Source organism: Mauremys mutica, chromosome 13 (genome assembly GCF_020497125.1).
Source record: "Mauremys mutica isolate MM-2020 ecotype Southern chromosome 13, ASM2049712v1, whole genome shotgun sequence".
NCBI lineage: Eukaryota > Metazoa > Chordata > Testudines > Geoemydidae > Mauremys > Mauremys mutica.
The window spans coordinates 36,621,382-36,642,102 of NC_059084.1; the positions used below are offsets into that span (position 1 = coordinate 36,621,382).

A 20,721-nucleotide genomic window follows, 5' to 3' on the forward strand; every position below is an offset into this window, starting at 1 on the left:
GGTGGGGAAGAGGCAGCTATACTGTATAATGGGCACAGGGGGCAGCAGAGGGTGGGGTGGGGAAGGGGCGGCTATACTGTATAATGGGCATTAGGGGCAGCAGAGGGTGGGGAAGGGATGGCTCTGCAGTATAATCGCACTGGGGGCAGCATCGGAGCAGGGGCTGGGGGGGACTGACCGTGCTGTGCAATGGGCCCAGGCTATATTGATTTGTCATAGTGCACAGGGAGCCCCCCGACACAGGCGATGCGGATGCGTTGGGTGCTGGTGTCTGCATTGTAGTTGCAGGGCGGTGTCTGTGATCCCCCCTGCAGCCGGCAGGTGGTGAGGGCGAAGGAGGCTTTGCTGTCTCTCAGGTCCCCACTCGCCGAGGTCCCCCCAGAGCCGCAGACAGTGGTGATGGTGGCACCACTGGCATGGACGAAGGTGTTGGTGAACTTGCAGACCGATGAGGTCAGGCCCCGGCGCTGCATCATCTGGTTGCAGTAGGTCCTGGAGTCCGGGGCACTGCTCTTTGGGTAATCAACGTGCTGCCTCAAGAACTTCTCATAGCGCGTCTCCCCCCTGGCCAGAGCCAGCCACGTGGCCAGCCAGACAAGCAGCAGCATCAGGTGGTGTCCCCTCTGGGCCATGGTGTCTCTGCCTCCGGATAACCCTGCAGTGGGGAGGAAAGGGAGGGATGGACATATGGGGCAGTGGGGACCTGTTTCCACCCTGGCCCTCCACTTGCTCATCTCCTTCAGCCTGCCTGCCCCCGGTAAGCTCCTTGCAGATTGCAGTCTAAGGTCCACTATTATTGGCCTGGATTTGAGGGCTGTGTGTACCCCAGAATGTGATCAAACTAATTGCAGCCATATTATGTGCATTCAGTCACCAGGAATTAATGAAATAGAACACCACATACCGTTAAGGGTTAATTTGGAGACAGGCTTTCAGAAGCAAGGTCATATCTAGCTGGCAGTTTCTGCTAATCAGAACGGGAGGAGGGGACGGACAAGTAAACAAGTGAGACTGAAAACCTTGGTGGATGGAAGACCTTGAGTCTGGGCTCCTCTGACATTAGAAGTTTATGGAAAGTTAGAAAAAGTGATGATCCCATAGGGGTCCTTATGACCTGTGTATTTTGTAGAAGTTAGTTATAAAAGATTAGAGTGCACTTTGGAGCAGTGCTCTGAAGCCATCTTGAGAGACATTTTTCCTGACACCTTTTCTCCCCAGTGGGTGAGCAACTGCCCACTGCACACCTGCGGTCAATTACTCAATACTGTTCCAGATGTTAGGTAAACACCTGGGATGTTCTAAACCTATTGCTTATGTCTGTGTGTGCTTAAATCTAATAAACTGCAGTGTTCGCTAGAGAACACGTACTTGCATTGAATCCTTTATCAGACAGAATTGCTGTTCCTATTGATTTATTCCTGACCCTGCCGGGAGTGCAACAGTTAAGTTACCGTGGATGTGGGTTCTGAAAACCCTGGGTAACAAGGGGACCCAGGTAGCACTGGTCAGACAGTCAGCCCAGCTTTGCACAGCATGGGATGCTCAATGTCACCCCAGGTCTCTCAGCCCAGTCTCTTTATTTTATTCCCCATTAAATAACTAATTTAAAATGAGCCGGTAGCCTGAACCTCCCTCTCTGCATAACCTGATGCAGCCCCTCTCACCCGCTTTGCTTTTTGAAATTCTGCAGCTCACAGGTAAGATCTAAACTGGTGGAAACTCCTGCTCCAGTGCTCAGTGGAGCCACAGTGGGGTCTGCTGAGCCCTCTGCTCCAATCTGTAGGTGACATGCTCTTTCCCACAGGCAGGAGTCCTGATTTCCAGCCCTGCCATTGATCTAATACATTAGACCCCACTCCCCTCCCAGAGCTGGGCATAGCAACCAGGAGTCCTGGGTCCCAGCTGCTCCTGCTTTAGCCACTTGAATTCAGGAGAACATCAGCTGACCCTCACGCTGAACATTGGTGACCCTCCTCACCTGACCCCAGCTGGGTCATCAACTCACCTTGTCCTTGTGCCGGGGTGGATCTGGATCCCTGCTGAAATGAAAGCCACTGAGCCTCCTCCTGCTTGGGTCTGCATTATATAGACCCTGGACGTGCAGGTGGCCAGAGAGATATGGAAGGTGACATTCAGCAAACAAAGCTGGTCACGAGAAGTCCTAGGAACTGGGAGTAAAAGCAAATAACCTGCCAGGTGGGCTGGGGGAGTGGAGAAATAACAGGTGCGTTGGCCAAGATGTGGGCTTCAAACAGTTCTGCCAATGCCCCTTAATTCCAATGCACAGTCCCTGCTAGCCCAGCCCTGGGTTCTCCCAGCTCTGCTGGCACGCCTCAGACAGCACCCCAGACAGGGAAGGGAGTGAGCCTGAGGGCCTAAGGAGAAGAGAACTGGGAGACCTCAGGGGCCAGGGCGAAGTGGGCTGGGAAATGTGGGAAAGAATGAAGCACTCCCAGATGTCTGGGGCTAAGGGGGAGTTATGATGTGGAGCAGTCACAGGGGTTTCTGTAAAAGCAGCAAAGAATCCTGTGGCACCTTATAGACTAACAGACGTTTTTGCAAAACGTCTGTTAGTCTATAAGGTGACACAGGATTCTTTGCTGCTTTTACAGATCCAGACTAACACGGCTACCCCTCTGATACTTGACACCATGCAGGGGTTTCTGCTACGCCCCACTTGAAAGTTCACCAGAGGCCACTGGCCCATCTCACTCCCAAGTCCCACTGAGGCTATGTCTACAACACAGAGTTAAGTAATGCACGTTACGCCGACAGTCATAAATGGATATAATTGCATCGCTTGTGCGTGGTCACACAACACTCCTCATGTTGGTGGAGCGCATGCCCAGTTGTTGATTTTGCATTAAGAGTGAGAGCAGTGACCCATGGCTAGCTATCCCACTGTGCAACTCTCCACCTTCTGCTGCTTGGAGTTGTGGGAATGGATTGCAGCACATCACAGATGTAGGCTCACTGTCCCATGATGCAGTTTTTTCTGTCTCATCATTCCATGGGCTTCGACTACATTTTGTGCCGTTTTTCAACAGCCCCTGTTCTATGGAGTGTATGTGGCTTCAGACTGGGTCTCTTATGCTGCTCACCTGTGTGCTGCTTTCATCCCTGGACAAGTGATTGCTGATTGGCACAGCAAAGTTTCCTACAGCAGAAACAAAGCAACTCTTCCAAGGAACCTTTTGCAAAGGATTGGTGAGTACCTCCAGGAAAGTTTCCCAGAGATCCCTCTGGAGGATTCCCATGCAACCTCAGTGTACGTTAACAAACTTTTCCACAGGGCTCCCCCATTGCGTAGCTGCATGGAGGAATGTGAAGCAGATGCAAACACAGATAGTCTTGTACATTTCTACCCCTTAACCCACTTCTAGTGGATAAAGAAACAAAGGACAGCTCTACCTCATGTCACCCAGCTGTATTAATTCAAAATGAGCACTTACCAGAGCTCCCCTCTCCTGCATCATGCGTGCCACTGACCGAGGGCTGGGCCTGGCTTGAACCCTCAGGTGTCAAGAAGAGGTCCTGGCTTGCCACGGTACCGGACGACCCTGTCAGCTGTCTCACCTCATCCTCCAACTCCACCATATCTTCCTCAGGGTTGAGTCCACTGGCCACTGTCTCCAACCCCACCCCCCCAAATATCCACAGGGCTCTTGGCGGTGGAGGTGGGGTCACCGAGGATGGTGACCAGCTCCTTATCAAAGTGGCAGGTGTTTGGCGCAGCACCAGAAAAACAGTTTTCCTCCTTTGACTTCTGGCACACCTGTCTCAGCACCTTTATGTTCCCACGGCACTGTTGCGGGTCCCATTCCTGGCCCTTATCACACAAGCCATGAGAGATCTGCCCATTGGCATCGAAGTTCCCACGGCTTGAGTGCAGCTGGGACGGCACAGCCTCCTTTTCTCACTGACCCAGCAGAGCCAACAGCTCCGGCGTGCTCCAAGAGGGAGAGCTGCATGAGAAGATATGATGTGAGCTGTCCATGATGAGCAAACAGGAAGTGGAATTTCAAAAATTCCCAGGCCTTTGAAGGGGGCAGATGGCCATGTACCAGGCTGCAGGACAGCGGAGTTTGAACTGCTGACCAAAGTGGTCAGGATAGGCATTGTGGGATACCTCCTGGAGGCCATTGACGGGGACATAACCAAGCACAGTGTCTACACTGACACTGCGTCAACCTAACGTTGCGGCAAAAAACTCCAGGCCTCTCGTCGAGGTAGTGAGGTTATTTTATCGGTGCAGCAGGAGAGTTAAATCGGTGGGAGGAGCATTGCAGTGCATGCACCTGCACTTTTTGGTCGACAAAAGCTGATGTTAGTCGACAGAACTGTGTCGTGTAGACAAGGCCTGAACTACTCAACTTGTGGCCATATTGTCACTGGTGATACCTAGATAGGAAAAGTCCTTTAACCTATTCCCCACCCCATGAGTCAGCCAGTGCCCTGCCCTGGGGCCAGATGGGAACCGTCACCCTATAGAGAGGAAAAGATCCATGTCCCATTCCCCACCCAGTGCCCTGCCCTGGGGCTGGATCAAAGTGGTCTCTCTTAGAGGGGAAAGGCCCCATGTCCCATTCCCCATCCCTCTGAACCAGCCAGTGCACCACACCAGGGTGAGATCGGAACCAGTGACCCATAAAGGCGCAAGGCCCCTTAATTAATTTTCCAGCACGTAGTCACAGGATCCTAGAACTGTGGGGATGGAAGGGACCTCACGAGGTATCTAGTGCACCCCCTGCACTGTGGCAGGACCAAGCAAACCTAGACCAGCCCTGAGAGGTGGTTGTGAAACTTCTTTTTAACAACCTCCAGTGATGGTGTTTCCATAACCTCCCTTGGGAGTCTGTTCCAGAGCTCAACTACCCTGAGAGATAGAAAGTTTTCCCCAATACCTAGCCTAAAGCTGCCTTGCTGCAGATTAAGCCCATTGCTTCTTGTCCTGCCTTCAGTGAACATGGAGAACTGTTGATCCCCGTCCTCTTTTGAACAGCCCTTAACATACATGAAGATGATTATCATGCGCCCCTCAGAGGTCAGGTTTTCTAAACCATTGATCATTTCAGTTGCTCTGTTCTGGACTGTCTCCAATTTCTCCACATTTTTGCTAAAGTGCAGCACCTAGAACTGGACCCAGGACTCCAGCTGGGGCCTCACCAGTGCCGAGCAGAGCAGGACAATTCCCTCCCGTCTTACATACGACACTCCTGTTAATATACCCCAGAATGATATTAGTCTTTTTCACGGCTGCGTCACAGTGTTGACTCATTCAGTTTGTGATCCATTATAACCCTCAGATCCTTTTCTGCAGAGAATCTAGCCAGTTATCCCCATTTTGCAGCTGTGCCTTTGATTTTTCCTTCCTAAGTGAAGCACTTTGCACTTGTCTTCATTGAATTACATCTTGTTGGTTGGTATCGGACCAATCCCCCAATTTGGCAAATTTATTTTGAATTCTCACCCTGTCATCCAAAGTGTCTGCAACCCCTGCTACACTCTGCACTCCATTAGCCAAGTCATTAATGAAAATATTGACTAGTACCAGATTCAGGACTGACCCCTGCATGACCCCAGAATGGATGGACTTATATCTCCAGGTTTGACAGAGAACTATTGATAACTACTCATTCTGCTTTCAGCACTGTCTCCCAGCCACAGCTGGTTCCCCAGGGCCTTTAAATCTTGAGAGGCCACGTCTCTTCTGGATGAGGCCACGCCTCTTCCGGATGAGGCCACGCCCCCCATCAGGACTCCGGCAGTACTGGTAAGTTCTGTAAGTTACTTTCACCCCTGCAGATAGTTCACTTCTTTTCTAGCAAGTGTGGACAGCGAATATGGGGAACTTCTGTATCACACTCAAGTTAGATGGCTGAGTCGTGGAAATGTTTTGAAGCATTTTTTGCACTTAGAGAGGAGATTGATTCCTTCATGAAAATAAAAAACAAGGAGGTTCTACAACTTACTGATTTCACTTTTCTCTGCAACCTTGCTTTTCTAACAGATGTAACTGATCACCTGAATGCACTGAACTTGAAGCTTCGGGATAGAAAACAGGTGATAACGCAGAAGTATGACAGCGTTAAGTCATTCAAAGTCAAGCGTACTTTCTGGGAGAAACAGCTGACTGCTGGCAATTTGGTCCATTGCTCGACTCTGAATTCCTTAGGAAAAGTTGAACCTGAATGCTTGAAAGAATATGCAGATATCATTTCTAACTTACACAAACAGTTTGATGTGCTGTTTAAAGATTTCAAGGCATTTGAACCACATTTTCAACTTTTTTTCCACACCATTTGCTGTGGAAATTGACAATGTTGCACAGGAAATGCAGATGGAGTTAGTGGAGGTTCAGTGTGACATCATTCTGAAGCCTAAGTATACAAATGTTGGAATTCCAGAATTCTACCAGTTTCTTTCACAAGAAAGATTTCCCATGTTGTTCTCTGCTTCCACAAGGCTAATGGCATTGTTTGGAAGTACATATATATGTGAACAGTTTTTCTCTTCCATGAAGATTAACAAATCTGTGTTAAGATCAAGGCTCACTGATGAACATTTGCAAGCAACACTGAGATTGGTTTCGTCTCAGGATATCAAACGTGTTGCTCTGGTTGATGAAAAACGCTGGCAGCTAAGTGGCCAAAAACGAAATGACTGTCAAAATTAGCACTGACTTTTCACATTACAGTTTTTAAAAAGTTAATATATTGACTTTTAATATCATACTGTATTACTCTTCATTTTTTTCATTTTGACTATACTTTTGTATAGTTGTACGAAAAGGCTTCAGTGATGCGTCCCTCAAGCCAATGTACTAGTCCTCATGTGGCCTTCATGGTGATTTGAGTTTGAGACCCCTGCTCTACACTATATAATGGGCACAAGAGACAGCAGAGGTTGGGGGTGGGGAAGGGGTGGCTATACTGTATAATGGGCACTAGGGGCAGCAGAGGGTGGGGGTGGGGAAGGGGCGGCTATACTGTATAATGGGCACTAAGGGGCAGCAGAGGGTGGGGGTGGGGAAGGGGCGGCTGTACTGTATAATGGGCACTAGGGGGCAGCAGAGGGTAGGGGCGGGGAAGGGGCGGCTGTACTGTATAATGGGCACTAGGGGGCAGCAGAGGGTGGGGGTGGGAAAGGGGCGGCTATACTGTATAAAGGGCACTAGTTGCAGTAGAGGTTCTTCATGGCGTTGGTGGGACCGATACTGATGTACTGTCAATGCTGACTGCAGTTCTGGGGTCCACCTTCTGGAAAGGAGCAGAGAAGAGCCACAACACTGATTTAAGGGCTGAAGAAATTGCCTGAGAGTGAGAGATTTAAAGAGATCGATCGATCTATTCATGTATCTAGCAGCAGACTGAGAGGTGACTTGATGAGAATATACATGGACCTTCATGGGGAGAAAACACCAGACTCTCGGTGTCTGTTAAATCTAGCAGAGAATGTCCCCTACAACCATTTCTTCTATGAGGTCCTCACTACTCACCAAAACCAAATCTAAAATGGCATCTCCTCTTGTTGGTTCAGCAGCTACTTGGTGAAGGAATCCATCAGCTATTGCATCTAGGAAAATCTGAGCCCTATTACTATTACTCACACTTGTCCTCCAGTCTATATCTGGGAAGTTAAAGTCTCCCATATCACACAAGTCCCATTAGTATTTACTTCATTAAAAACATTAAAGAGGTCTCTATCCATACTCAAATCAGATCCCTGTGGTCTATAGCAGGGGTCCCCAACCTTTTCAGGACCAGGGACCGGTCATGCCTGCGGAGGGAGCGCTCGTCCCGCGGCTCGGGCACGCCTGCGGGAGGTCCACTGGGTCGGTTCGCGGCCCGGTTTGTAAGAGGCCGCGGACCGGTACCGGGCCGCGGACCGGGGGTTGGGGACCCCTGGTCTATAGCACATCCCAAGCACTGTCTCTGGGGAGGCTCTAGTAGCTTTCTTTCCCGAAGCGATTTTTGCCCAGACAGACTCTGTCTTATCCATTCCATCACTTCTTATTTCTTTACAGTTAACCTCATCATTGATATACAATGCTGCTCCACCACCTTTGCCTTTATTTGTGTCTTTCCTAAACAGAACATAGCCTTCAATACCTGTACTCCAGTCATGACTACTATTCCACCATGTTTCTGTTATCCCTATAATATCCGGTTTCACTTCCTGCAATAGTAGCTCTAGTTCCTCCATTTTGTTTCCTAGTCTCCTCGCTTTAGTGTACAAACATCTTAATTTTCACTGTTTGGCTTCTCTCACATTCTTTACCCGATTAGGCCCAGACATTCTACCACCAGTATCACCTATTAGACTAGTACCTACACTACCCTTCCTCCGTATGTCCATTCTCATACCCATGGCTGTATCCTTTCTTACTTCATTTTCTTCCCTCTCAATGTTAAAATCCAGCATGGAGATTACCTGGACATCTCCCAATCATCTCCCCGATCTTCAGTCTAGCAGAGAAAGGTCTAACATGGTCCAATGGCTGGAAGTTGAAGCGAGACAATTCAGATTAGAAATCAGGTGTACATTTTTGACAGTGAGCGTAATTAACCACTGGAACAATTTACCAGGAGATGTGGTGGATTCTCCAGCATTAAACTCAAGATGGGATGTTTCTATAGAAGCTCCGCTCTAGGAATTATTTTGAGGATGTTCTCTTGCCTGTGCTAGCCCCTCAGTCCTGACTCTCTGCCCCGAGCTAGCCTAGTGCTGGGCTTCTCTCCTCCTCACCCTCCCCCAGCTCTGCTGGTGCCCCTTAAACCTGACCAGCCGCTTCCCTGTTATTCCAGCCCTGGGACCCCAACACAGATACTAGATTTGTCTTTTCTTTTCTTCTTCTCTTCTGCTTTTCTTGATTATTAATAATAATAAAAAATCCACTTCTGGGATATTTGGCAACACTGAGAAATCAAATCCACCCAATGAGGGACTTTTTAGAGCCAGCAGTTCTGTGTTTGTCTTTCGCTGTGTCCTGCAGGCAAAGTTCTGAACAATAGCAAGGTGAGACCTTCAGGTTTCTCCTGTTTACTGGAGAACCTGGAGCATATTTTTCCAGTTCTGTTTTCCGTTGTTTGTGTGGTGAAATAGACACTGCATTCTGAAATGTTAGTGGGTCACTATTGGGGTAGGAGCCTCCTACTTTCAAAATGACCTGGCTTTTCTGTGCTGGGTTTCCCAGTGTTAGCACAGCACCCACTGGAATGCCTGAGAGAGCTTATATCTTGTATTCCGATAGTACAGTGCTCAGCACCCAGGGCTGAGATAGAGAGATGGGAGTGTACGGGCATGGAAAGAACAAACATCAATGTAATTAGAGCGCACCCTCAATATTCTAATACACTGACTCGTGTGTGTGTGTGTGTGTGTGTGTTTCTGGATTTAGTAATTATGCCAACTATTTAGGCACAGCTAAAGCCATTGCTCCTTTTGCATACAGCAGAGGAAGCTGTCCCTGTGCCTCAGTGAGTAACAGCTGAGAATACCAGATTCAGGACAACTTGCTGAGAAATAGGGGAGACACTCCGCCAAACTAGTGGTTATTCTCCCACAAGATATACCAAACCAGTAACAAAAGTAAACTTCTGTCTCGCCACACTTGCAGACAGGAAGTCAGAAATGCAGCCTCCTTGGGTATTCCAGTCCTGGATTCAACACCCACATGCTAGACTTAATGATGAGTGGTTATTTAAAGCCAGTTTCATCAACCAGTGGGTTCTTCTGATTCCTAAGGACCAGCCACCTACGCAGGTCCATATATAACTCAGCTCTTACTCAAGAATCACTCTATTGCCAAACCTTTAGTATCTAATATCTAAAGATTTATTTAAAGAAAGAAAGAAAGAACGAAAGATGAGAGTTAAAATGGTTAAAGGAATCAAATACATATACACCTTGCAAAGTTCTTGTATCTGGTTTGTAGATGGAACAAACTGCTGGCTTGTTAAGTATCTGGTGGCATTCAAAAGATTGGCAGGCCCTCAGTCCGTTGATTGAAATGGTCCTTTTAGTGTAAGTCCATAGTCCAGAGATCAGAGCAGGAAAGAGGCAGAATGAAGATGTTTCCAGGGACTTTTATAGCTTCTGCCTTGTGGAGGGAACTTCATTGTCCGAAGCAGCCCAGTTAGTGGAAAAGTACAGGCACAACATGGAGTTCAGCATCACATGCATAGGCGTCGACTTCTGCTGGCGCCGGTGGGTGCTCAACCCTCCCCTGCTTCCTGCCCTGACTCCACCCCCGCCCTACACCTTCCGCATCCCCATTCCAACCCTTTCCCCAAATCCCCGCCCGGGTCCTGCCTCTTCCTCTCCTCCCCTAAGCGTGCTGCGTTCCCACTCCTCCCCCACCAGAGCTTGTTACACCACAAAACAGCTGTTTTGCAGTGGTAAGCACTGGGAGGAGAAGTAGGGATGCAGCATGCTCGGAGGGAGGCAGAGGTGAGGTGGGCGGGGGCAGGGTGGGGACCTTGGCTGCCGGTGGGTGCAGGGCACCCACCAATTTTTCCCTGTGGGTGCTCCAGGCCCGGAGCACCCACGGAGTTGGTGCCTATGATCACATGGCCTTGCATGCTTCAATGAGTCATAGCAGGGGCCATTACTCATATTCTGGCTAAAACGTGCACAGGAAAGCCCATCAGGTGGAGATAAGCTTCTTCTATGGCCTATTGTTTTTTTAATGGGCCATTGCCTTGAATGGTTCATCTACAATGTGCTGGCTAGACTGGATGTAAACTACCTTGTGGGTGTCACCCCAGGAGCAAACCAATTTGAAATACAGGTATATAGTCAATATTCATAACTTCCGATACAATGAAACATGCATACAAATAGGGTAATTATATTCCGCAAATCATAACTTTTCCATTGATACCTTACATGACATATTTTGTACAAGATTTGTTGGAATTGTATAACAGTGGTGGGAATAATGGTATACGGGGTCATATTTTAATCATGTAAAGTCAGAGAAGCATTTGCTGTTGGGGACAAAATTCCCTGCTGGCAGCTGCAGAACGTACGTGTGTTTATGCAGGCCCAGCTTCTGAGATCCAATTGGTTTGGAATTTTCACACACACCCACACCCACACCCACACCCCTGGACGCATCCACTCCAGCAGTGGGTGGCACATGGCCTCCACCCGTGTGTACACATACATGCCTTGTACCATTTCCACACACACGGCTGGCACCATTTCCACACATGCTCCCCAGAAGGTGAAGACATGTTCTATCCTAACACCCTGCCAAAGTGATCTCAGGGCATTGCCCCTGGCTGTGACGTTGTGATCCATGGAGTACACCCCCAAATAGCTCTTTACACTTGCTAGCAGTGGGGGGTCAGTCTGAGGGGGGAGGCAGGACAGTGGCGCCAACATGCAGCACTCAAATTAGGGTCATGCAAAAAGAATAACTAGAGAGACTGAGTCACTTATGGCAGGTCTAGAGAGAAGATATACTGGAGGGGGTGGGGGATCCTCCGGGTTAATTCCGAGATATTCCCCTGTACGAAACTTGCTTTGATCATTGCAGAGTAACAGGCCAAGCCCTAGTGAAATACAACCTCAGGAGCCCTGGTTTGCATGGCCAGGGCTTTAACCCCTGAGCTATGGAGCCAGCTGATATGGAGATAACTCACCTGAGCAGATATTGACACTGTCTAGGGAAGCTGCAGTCAGCCGGATCAGCTGTCAGAGAGGGACAGGGGGATGTTTTGCAATGATTTCCCCTGGGCTCCCAGCCAGGGCTCTCCCTGGCAAACGCCCCTGTCTGGGCTGGGCTGCAAGACTGGTTGGTTTTGCCGTGGGCATGTGGCTGGGTGACAAGGGCAGGGAGCTGCTAGACACACATACAGACAATCACTGTCCTCAAACGCACACAGCATCAGCATCCCGCTGTCCATGGCAAATCCTCCGGGAGCAAGGCACGGCCATGTATCTCCATTTAACTGCATGACAGAGAGCACAGGTGGGGGTACAGCACTGACCTTGTCTAGCTACCTGGAAGTAAAAACTGTCTGGGCTTTGTCTGCCAGGGGGATTCTGGAGAGAGAGAGGGGGACAGGCTTTCCTCCTTCTGAGTGACGGCTCCAGTTCTGTTGTGGCTTCTCTCTGCCCTGGGATGATTTAGTTGGGTTTGATCCTGCTTTGAGCAGGGAGTTGGACTAGATGACATCCTCAGGTCCCTTCCAACCCTGAGATTCTTGAATGCAGCCAGGTGGGGTGGGGGATCTACGGGCTCAAAGATAGAGAAAAGTAGAAAACTCTACAAACAAAGGGATCAGCTCTATAATGTAGCAAGCTGCCTCAGAGGGCTACGCATTGCATGTCTGTATTTGCAGCATTCCCTAGGGTGCTTATATATGATACTAGAGTTTGGGTGAGTGTGGACAGTGTCTGAGGTGATGTTAGAGTGCTGGAGTTTGTGAGGGTAAGGTGTCTGGTATGTGCAGGGTTCTCTGTGAGTTTGGCATGTGACTATATGTACAATGTCAGTGCACATGTTTGGATGATAGTATGTAGGGTCTTAGCTGTGAGGGTGGATGTTGTAGGGTGTGTGCATAGACAGATATAATAGAATTTTAGGGTTGGAAGGGACCTCAGGAGGTCAGCTAGTCCAACCCTCTGCTCAAAGCAGGACCAATCACCAGATTTTTACCCCTGTTCCCCAAACGGCCCCCTAAAGGATTGAACTCATAACCCTGGGTTTAGTAGACCAATGCTCAAACCACTGAGCTATAGCATTTATGTGTTTAGGATGTGTGTGTGTGTGTGAGTGTCTCTTAAGTCCGGGGATTGCTGCCAGTACTGAAAGGCTGTTGGCTATTGCTCTAAGGCACAACTCACAAGTATAATTGTGCCATGGACAGACACTCATGGACAAAACACACAGCTACCACACCCCAGCTATCACACACAGCCGTCACACCCAACTATCACACACAGTTACAGTCACACACAGACACAAAGAAACACAGCACAGAGACAAAGATTTGTGTAAAGCTGAAAACTGCGGAGGGCAGTTTAGAAGGGCAGAGCAGGGGGCCAGGAGCCCAGATTCCTGGGTCCTATCCCACATGTGGGAAGGGAGCAGCGTCTGGTGGATTAGAGAAGCAGGTCTGGAAGCCAGGACTCCTGGGTTCCATTTTTAGCTCAGGGACAGAGGGATGAGTCGTAGCCCAGACAAACAGCAGGAACCAGGACTCCCGACATTGCTCACACCTGGCACTGTCCTGCTCACTGGTCACTGGCCTCTTTCCAGTCACTCAAACATGGGCCCATACACAAGATGGAAAGTCAGTAGCTTCCTTGCTCAAAGGGCTGAGGCCTGGCTTCCCAGCGATGTTGTTACCCAGCCACAGAGCTGTTAGCAGCAGCAGCAGCTAACGATACCTTGGCTATTTGCACATGCAGGGATGGGAGCTCGGCATCACCCAGGCAATAAGAAAAAGGTCCCTTCATGACAGTGGAATCACAGCATAAATGTCTGTCTATCCATCCCCAGACACATCCGTCTGTCACCGTACCCACCCCCCTACCTATCCATCCAAACCCAGACAGATCCATCTGTCACCGTACCCACCCCCCTACCTATCCATCCAACCCCAGACACATCCATCTGTCACCGTACCCACCCCCCTACCTATCCATCCAACCCCAGACAGATCCGTCTGTCACCGTACCCACCCCCCTACCTATCCATCCAAACCCAGACAGATCCATCTGTCACCGTACCCACCCCCCTACCTATCCATCCAAACCCAGACAGATCCGTCTGTCACCGTACCCACCCCCCTACCTATCCATCCAACCTCAGACACATCCATCTGTCACCGTACCCACCCCCCTACCTATCCATCCAACCCAGACAGATCCATCTGTCACCGTACCCACCCCCCTACCTATCCATCCAAACCCAGACAGATCCCTCTGTCACTGTACCCACCTCCTACCTATCCAGGGCCGGCTCCAGGCACCAGCATTCCAAGCTGGTGCTTGGGGCGGCAATCTGCAAGGGGCGGCCGCCCCCCTTGTTTTGCCCCCAAGCAGCACGCCGAATTGCTGCCGTGGGCGGGGGGGGAGGCAGTCTGTGTGCCCTTAGGGTGGCAGGCACGTTTCCGTGGCAGTGGCAATTCGGCAGCAGCTTCTATGTTTAGCTGTCCGGGGCGGCTTCAGCTAAACATAGAAGCTGCCGCCAAATTGCTGCCGCCGCGGAAACGCGCCTGCCGCCCTAAGGGCACACGGACTGCCCCCGCCGCCCAGGGCGGCAATTCGGCGCGCAGCTTGGGGCGGCGAAAACTGTAGAGCCGGCCCTGTACCTATCCATCCAACCCAGACAGATCCATCTGTCACCGTACCCACCTCCTACCTATCCATCCAACCTCAGACACATCCATCTGTCACCGTACCCACCCCCTACCTATCCATCCAACCCAGACAGATCCGTCTGTCACCGTACCCACCCCCCTACCTATCCATCCAACCCAGACAGATCCGTCTGTCACCGTACCCACCCCCTACCTATCCATCCAACCCAGACAGATCCGTCTGTCACCGTACCCACCCCCCTACCTATCCATCCAACCCCAGACACATCCACCTGTCACCGTACCCACCCCCATACCTATCCATCCAACCCAGACAGATCCGTCTGTCACCGTACCCACCCCCCTACCTATCCATCCAACCTCAAGCACATCCCTCTGTCACCGTACCCACCCCCTACCTATCCATCCAACCCAGACATATCCGTCTGTCACCGTACCCACCCCCCTACCTATCCATCCAACCCCAGACAGATCCGTCTGTCACCGTACCCACCCCCTACCTATCCATCCAACCCCAGACAGATCCGTCTGTCACTGTACCCACCCTCCTACCTATCCATCCAACCCCAGACAGATCCGTCTTCTCACCATACTCATCCCCCACCTATCCATCCATCCTGTGGTTTGGGCTTGACTCTGGATTACCCTGAAAGGGGCGAGAGCCGAGAGCGACCTGGCTGGAGGAGCAGGTCACAGCTGCCAAGGAGCCCCCAGAGGTTTGGCTGGTTGATGAGCAGGGCTGAAGTGCGGAGAAGCCCTGCAATGCTGCGCCCGGTTGCGAGGGGGTACCCAGATGGTGAGTCTCTTTGCCCCGGGTGACCTGCCAGGGATTCCATCTCCCAGCAGACTCTGGGGCCCAGGGAGTTTGTGTGGTCAGTGCCAGGGCTGGGAACAGAATCTGGATCCCAGGCCCTTGGCCAGATCAGCAGCGGGAGATAGTGTGCTGTGGGGAGTGTAGGCTGCAGGAATGGGGGGCATCAGGTAGGGATCCTGTCAGTGGGGGGGGGGGAGTTCACCCCCCTTCCCAGCGCCCACAGACCCTCCCCCAGCATCACCACAGGAGCCCTGTGAATCAGTCTGAAGTGCAAAGACCTCACGTGACACCCCCAGGAATCACATCAAAGCCGAGTGCTGCGCTGGGAGCTGGGCCAGGGGAGCCCAGCAAGCAAAGGCCGTGTGGCTCAGGGGTTATTGCCCTGCTCTTGTAACCCAGGAGTTGTGAGTTCACATCCCCTTGGGGGTCATCAGTAAATGAATTAATTAAAAGTCCATTTCAGCCCCTGGTGATTTTATCCCCCAACCCTTGGCCAAGCCCGGAGCAGGAGACTTCTGCCCCAAGTGTTCTGTAATCTCACCCACCATAACACTAATAGAGACCAAAGGCCACAGCAGCTGTTCAGTAACTTTGTGGAACACACCTTAAAGGAAGGTGTCATTAACTGACTAACCAATTAATTAACTCATTAACTGCATGGCTAATGTTCCTCCAGGGAACTGGCACAAGGACTTTCCCCAGTTCCAGATTCTCTCAGTAAAACTTGCCCCCAGAGGGCAGAAGTCGGAATCTCCCCCTCTGCTGTCTGAGCACCGCTCCCAGCTGCTTTTGGGCCATGGACCCCGGAAGGAGACCTGACCTGTGGTTAGCCCAGAGGAGCTAATGATGGATTCCCACCAGCAGGGGGTGAACAGGTCCAACTTCAGTGCAAAGAGAGCACCTTATGGTGACAATTAGCATCACTTGTGGTCCATAGTGTGTCACCTTCATGTGGATTGTTGGTCTAGATAGGGGCGGGGGAAGCTGACCCTGAGAAGGAGCCAGAATTTACCAATGTACATTGCCAAAGAGCCACAGTAATACATCAGCAGCCTCTCATCCACTCGCTCCCCTGCTCCCAGTGCCTCCCACCCACGGCAGCCCTGCTGATCAGCTCCTCCCCCTCCCTCCCCACACCTCCCGATCAGCTGTTTCGTGGCATGCAGGAAGCTCGGAGGGGGAGGAGCGAGGGCATGGCAGGCTTAGTTAGGGTGACCAGATGTCCCAATTTTATAGGGACAGTCCCGATATTTGGGTCTTTTTCTTATGTAAGCTCCTATTACCTCCCAACCCACATCCTGATTTTTCATATTTGCTGCCTGGTCACCCTAGACTTAGGGGAAAGGGCAGGAAGGGGTGGAGTGGGAGCAGAGCCAGGGGTTGAGCAGTGAGCACCCCCTGGGCACACTGAAAGTTGGCACCTGTAGCTCCAGCCCCGGAGTAGGTGCCTATACAAGGAGCCGCATATTAATTTCTGAAGAGCCGCATGTGGGTCCAGAGCCACAGATTGTCCACCCTGGTCTAGATGATCACAATGGTCCCCTCTGGCTTTGGAATCTGTGACTTCATCCTTCCACTGGAGGGATCAATGAGAACACTACCTACATCCCCACCCCCTTCACCCTTCCATCCCTAAGGTCTGAAGCCAGGAGGAATTACATCTCTTCTGTGTTGTTTATTGCAGTTAATGTCACTCAGGATATTCTTATTGCTCATGTAAATGTGAAAATACTTCCCTGAACTGGGCTAAGCTCTCTGAGCCTCAGTATCACCCCCAGGCAGAGACACCCCATGAAGCACTCTGCCAGGAGGAAGGAGGTGGCAGCGAGCCAGGGATGCCTAACTGCAGAGTTCTGCATCAGGGAGGAGAGCCCCAGCTACCAGACTCATTGGTCTAGGCATGTGGCTCTTAGAGCCAGCGTGTTAGGGTCTGGGTTTAAACCCCTAATGAATGCAGGAGTTTTGCAAAGAAGAACAATATTGCAGATAGCATTTAGGAAGAGGCTGGAGACAGAGAGCAGTGTGTAACAGCCCAGGGGCAGAGTGATTGAGAAAGTCCAGGAAGGAAGGTCAATTTGGGGTTGTCAGAGCTGGAGTACGTTGGAGAAGCCTACAGGGGGTTCAGCATGGGGTGTCAAGGAGCAACAGGAGTCAGGGTCGGGGCGGCTCTAGGCACCAGCAAAGCAAGCAGGTGCTTGGGGCAGCCCATTTGCAGGGGCGGCAGCCCACAGGGATCCAGCCTGGGAGCTGAGAACCAACAGGGGTTCCTGGGAGCTGTAGTTCCTTGGTTAGCTCCCTGCCTATAGAGCCAGCCCTGGAGCAGGGAAAGAACTACATTTCCCAGCATTCCCTTGGCTGCTATCAACAGGAAAGGGAGGGGGAGGGAGTATGGTAGCTGAAAGCACATGCTGCAGCTTGCTGTGAATGGAGAGCTCACTGCTAGAGCGGGGTGGCACTGTGAATGGGGAACAAGTGTGCCCATGGAGTAGAAGGCTTTGGCCCAGATATCCCCTTCAGAAGACATCCCAAGACTGGATTAGGGATATTTGTGTGACCTCCCCTTGCAGCCCCCAAAGAAGGAATTGGGTGGACTCAATGGACAGTGCCCCTCTCTATCTGAAACCTAGCAAGGGAGGTATGTGGATCCCACTAGAATTTAAAATGAAAACTAAGGGAGGAGAGGCTCTACTGGACCTGGGCAGCTTTAGATACAGTACCAGACACGTAGGAGGATTTCCACTCTGAGCCATGGAAGCAGAAATTGACTTTTCCTTTCCAGATTTAGCTAATATTCAGAAAGGGAATCTAGCACATGCCTTCCAGATTTGAACACCTCAAAATTCAGGAGTGCTCAAGCTCAATCTCGGCAGCTGTTACTTCATTTCTCCCAAATCAAATATACTGATCCACTGGAATTTGCTGTAGAAAAAGTAGGATAAAATTGAGCAAGAAATGCTTCCCAGTGGTTTTTAGGACTCAAATTTCTATTTTCAACAGCCATTGCTTTTTTTTTTTTTTAGTTTTATTTGTTTAAAAAGAAGACAGTGATATTGCATTGGCAAATTCCCCATAGAAACAAAGAGTGGAACAAAAGAATAATAAAGGCACCTCAACTTTTCCTCATTTATGGAGGACAGTCTTATAATATGCATCCAGATATCCTCCAGTCACACAAGCTAAAAATTGTTCCACTTTACTGCAGTTCTGTAACCATATGGGAACCAATCCTGTCTGTGTTCTGTGCACATCCAAAATTCCTGCTGAATGACCCACCCTGGGAGCGAGTTACCAGAGACCCAGGTCTGGGGTGGAAGGAGGGTGCAGGTGCAGGGGGGAGAGCCCAGCACTGGGGCAGCAGGGGGTGTGTGGGTAGGGGGGCACTGGTGGGGGATGAAAGGGGGAGCTCAGAGTTGGGGCAGCATGGGGTGTGTGTGGGGAGAGCCCAGAGCTGGGGTGGCAGGGAGTGAGTGTGTGTGTGTGTGTGGGTGGGTGGGTGGGAGAGCCCAGGGTGCGGGTGGGGGGAGGACCAGAGCTGTGGCGGCAGGGGGTGCAGGTGGGGGGGAGCCCAGGTCTGGGGTGGGGGCAGCCAAATTTTTTTTTGCTTGGAGCAGCAAAAAACTTAGAGCCAAGCCTGGTCAGGGTGAGATCAAGTCCTGCTTCATGGACCACAGCTTCCTCTCAAACTCCACATTTATCCTTTGTGCACATCACCTCATGTTCTGTGAGTGGCTAATAGGTTTGGGCATTGGCAGTGGTGGGATTTGAACCCATGACATCTTAAACTGCTCAGCTTCCCTATTGGGAACACCAGCTACTACTTCTTCCTCTCTTAGTCTAAGGGTCTGTTTCTCAACTGAGGGGTCTGGGTCATACCCTAAATGATATGAATTTTGACAATGACTTGTGGAGGAATCAGAGCTGGACTGACCCAGACGTCAGCAATGATTCTGGCGGTGACACTGACCAGGGTCCCTCCAGCTCAGCCTCTGACATCAGCCAGTCCCTGCTGCTCGAAAAGAAGGAAAGCCTTCAAGAGAAGAATAATGGAAAAACTTTCTCAAAGGCAAAGTTTCTTCCTGACCTTCCTCAGTTAGTGACTGGCTCAGGCCCTGAAGGATGAAGGTTTATATCTCCTATATTAATATCAATTTTGGAAGGGAAGTGGGGTGGCTGGGAGCGAGGACTCCTGGGTTCTAACCCTGACACTGGGAGGGGAGTGGGCTCTGGGACCTGGGGATTTATGTTCCATCCATCCCCAATGTCACACGACAAGACAGATTGCTTTGCAGGTACCAGGTTTAATAAGATTTAGGGAGCACAGAGAATGGCAGAAAGAGGGGAGATGTTAAAAAAAAAGCAGAGAAGAATGACAAATACCAGACCGTTCAATGAATATGAGGATTTTCCATCATTACACTGAGTACACAACCCCAGAGAAGTGAAACCGGTGGATATTTCTTAATTAAGACTGGTTTTTTTAGATGGCCACTATCTGTCAGCAGGGAAAACAGGATAGGTGAGGGGCGGCTATACTGTATAATGGGCACTGGGGCTTCAGAGGGCGGTGGTGGGTAAGGGGCGGCTGTACTGTATAATGGGCACTAGGGGCAGCAGAGGGTGGGGGCGGGGAAGGGGCGGCTATACTGTATAATGGGCACTAGGGGCAGCAGAGGGTGAGGGGTGGGGAGGGGGCGTCTATACTGTATAGTGGGCACTCGAGGTGGAAACACCTAAATAATCTGACCAGTGTTCAGAGGCGGGTGAGGAGCCGGGTGCCGTGGTCAGTGTGGGAGGGACAGAGCTGGGTTAGAGGAAGCAGTAGGGTTCCTGCCTCCCCTCCAGGTCCAGCCCCGGGCCCTAGAGCTGCTCCAGGTAGTACACAGCGTAAAAATTCCAGCAGCCAACAATAATTTTCAGCTTCTTCACTACCCCGATGTAAGAGATTGACAGTGTGTCAGGGTTAAATATGCACTGAGTGATGCTGAATTCATCTTTGCTCTCGCGTAGGCCACCTATTTTGGGTATCCCATCATCCCTGCAGATTCTGTTGATATTTGAGACAGGCTCGTGAATGAAGGTGTTGACTGCCTTCCCATACAGTCCCCGAAGCAGCATCATCTTGTTACAGTAGTCGTTGGCGTCCGGGGTGGGAGTCTTTGGATAGTTCACATGCTTCCTCTGGAAAATGAAGTTCGGCTCGATCCATGGCTGCCCACTGGCCAGGACCAGGCAGGCGGCCAGCAGGGCGAGCAGCAGCAGGAGCGCTGGGCGAGGTCCCCTCAGAGCCATGGCCGTGTCTGTCTGTCACTGGATCGAACTGCAGTGGGGAGAGGGATGGAGACAGGGTGGGGTGGGAATCTGCCTCCTCCATGGCACCTACTGGGCCTAACCCCCTCCCACCTCATTCTGTTCCCAAAGCTCCTCCCTTCTTATGATCCCCTCCCACACTGTTCTGCCCCCATGAGCTCCTCCTACTATTCTTGTGCTATTGTGCTGGGCACAGCACAGACCCCGACCAAGATAGCCTCCCTCCTCCAGCCCACTGATCCCCATTCCCCTCCCAGAGCC

The 20,721-nt window shown here is 50.8% G+C and overlaps 2 protein-coding genes across 2 annotated transcripts; both read right to left on the reverse strand.

Moving 5' to 3' along the window:
• Positions 1-200: 200 nt before the first annotated feature.
• On the reverse strand, positions 201-2,025 carry LOC123348920 (ribonuclease). The gene is made up of 2 exons (XM_044986618.1): positions 2,006-2,025; positions 201-655 (listed from the first exon to the last, which is right to left on the reverse strand). The coding sequence occupies exon 2, from the start codon at positions 630-632 to the stop codon at positions 201-203; it is 432 nt and encodes a 143-aa protein (XP_044842553.1). The 5' UTR covers positions 633-655; positions 2,006-2,025.
• A 17,985-nt stretch (positions 2,026-20,010) lies between these two features.
• On the reverse strand, positions 20,011-20,444 carry LOC123348005 (ribonuclease-like). The gene has a single exon (XM_044985211.1). The coding sequence runs from the start codon at positions 20,440-20,442 to the stop codon at positions 20,011-20,013; it is 432 nt and encodes a 143-aa protein (XP_044841146.1). The 5' UTR covers positions 20,443-20,444.
• Between the last annotated feature and the right edge of the window lie 277 nt (positions 20,445-20,721).

What these genes read in the sequence shown, in the direction of transcription:
- LOC123348920 (XM_044986618.1), bottom strand. Translation starts at nt 632, where the DNA reads ATGGCCCAGAGGGGACACCACCTGATGCTGCTGCTTGTCTGGCTGGCC.
- LOC123348005 (XM_044985211.1), bottom strand. Translation starts at nt 20,442, where the DNA reads ATGGCTCTGAGGGGACCTCGCCCAGCGCTCCTGCTGCTGCTCGCCCTG.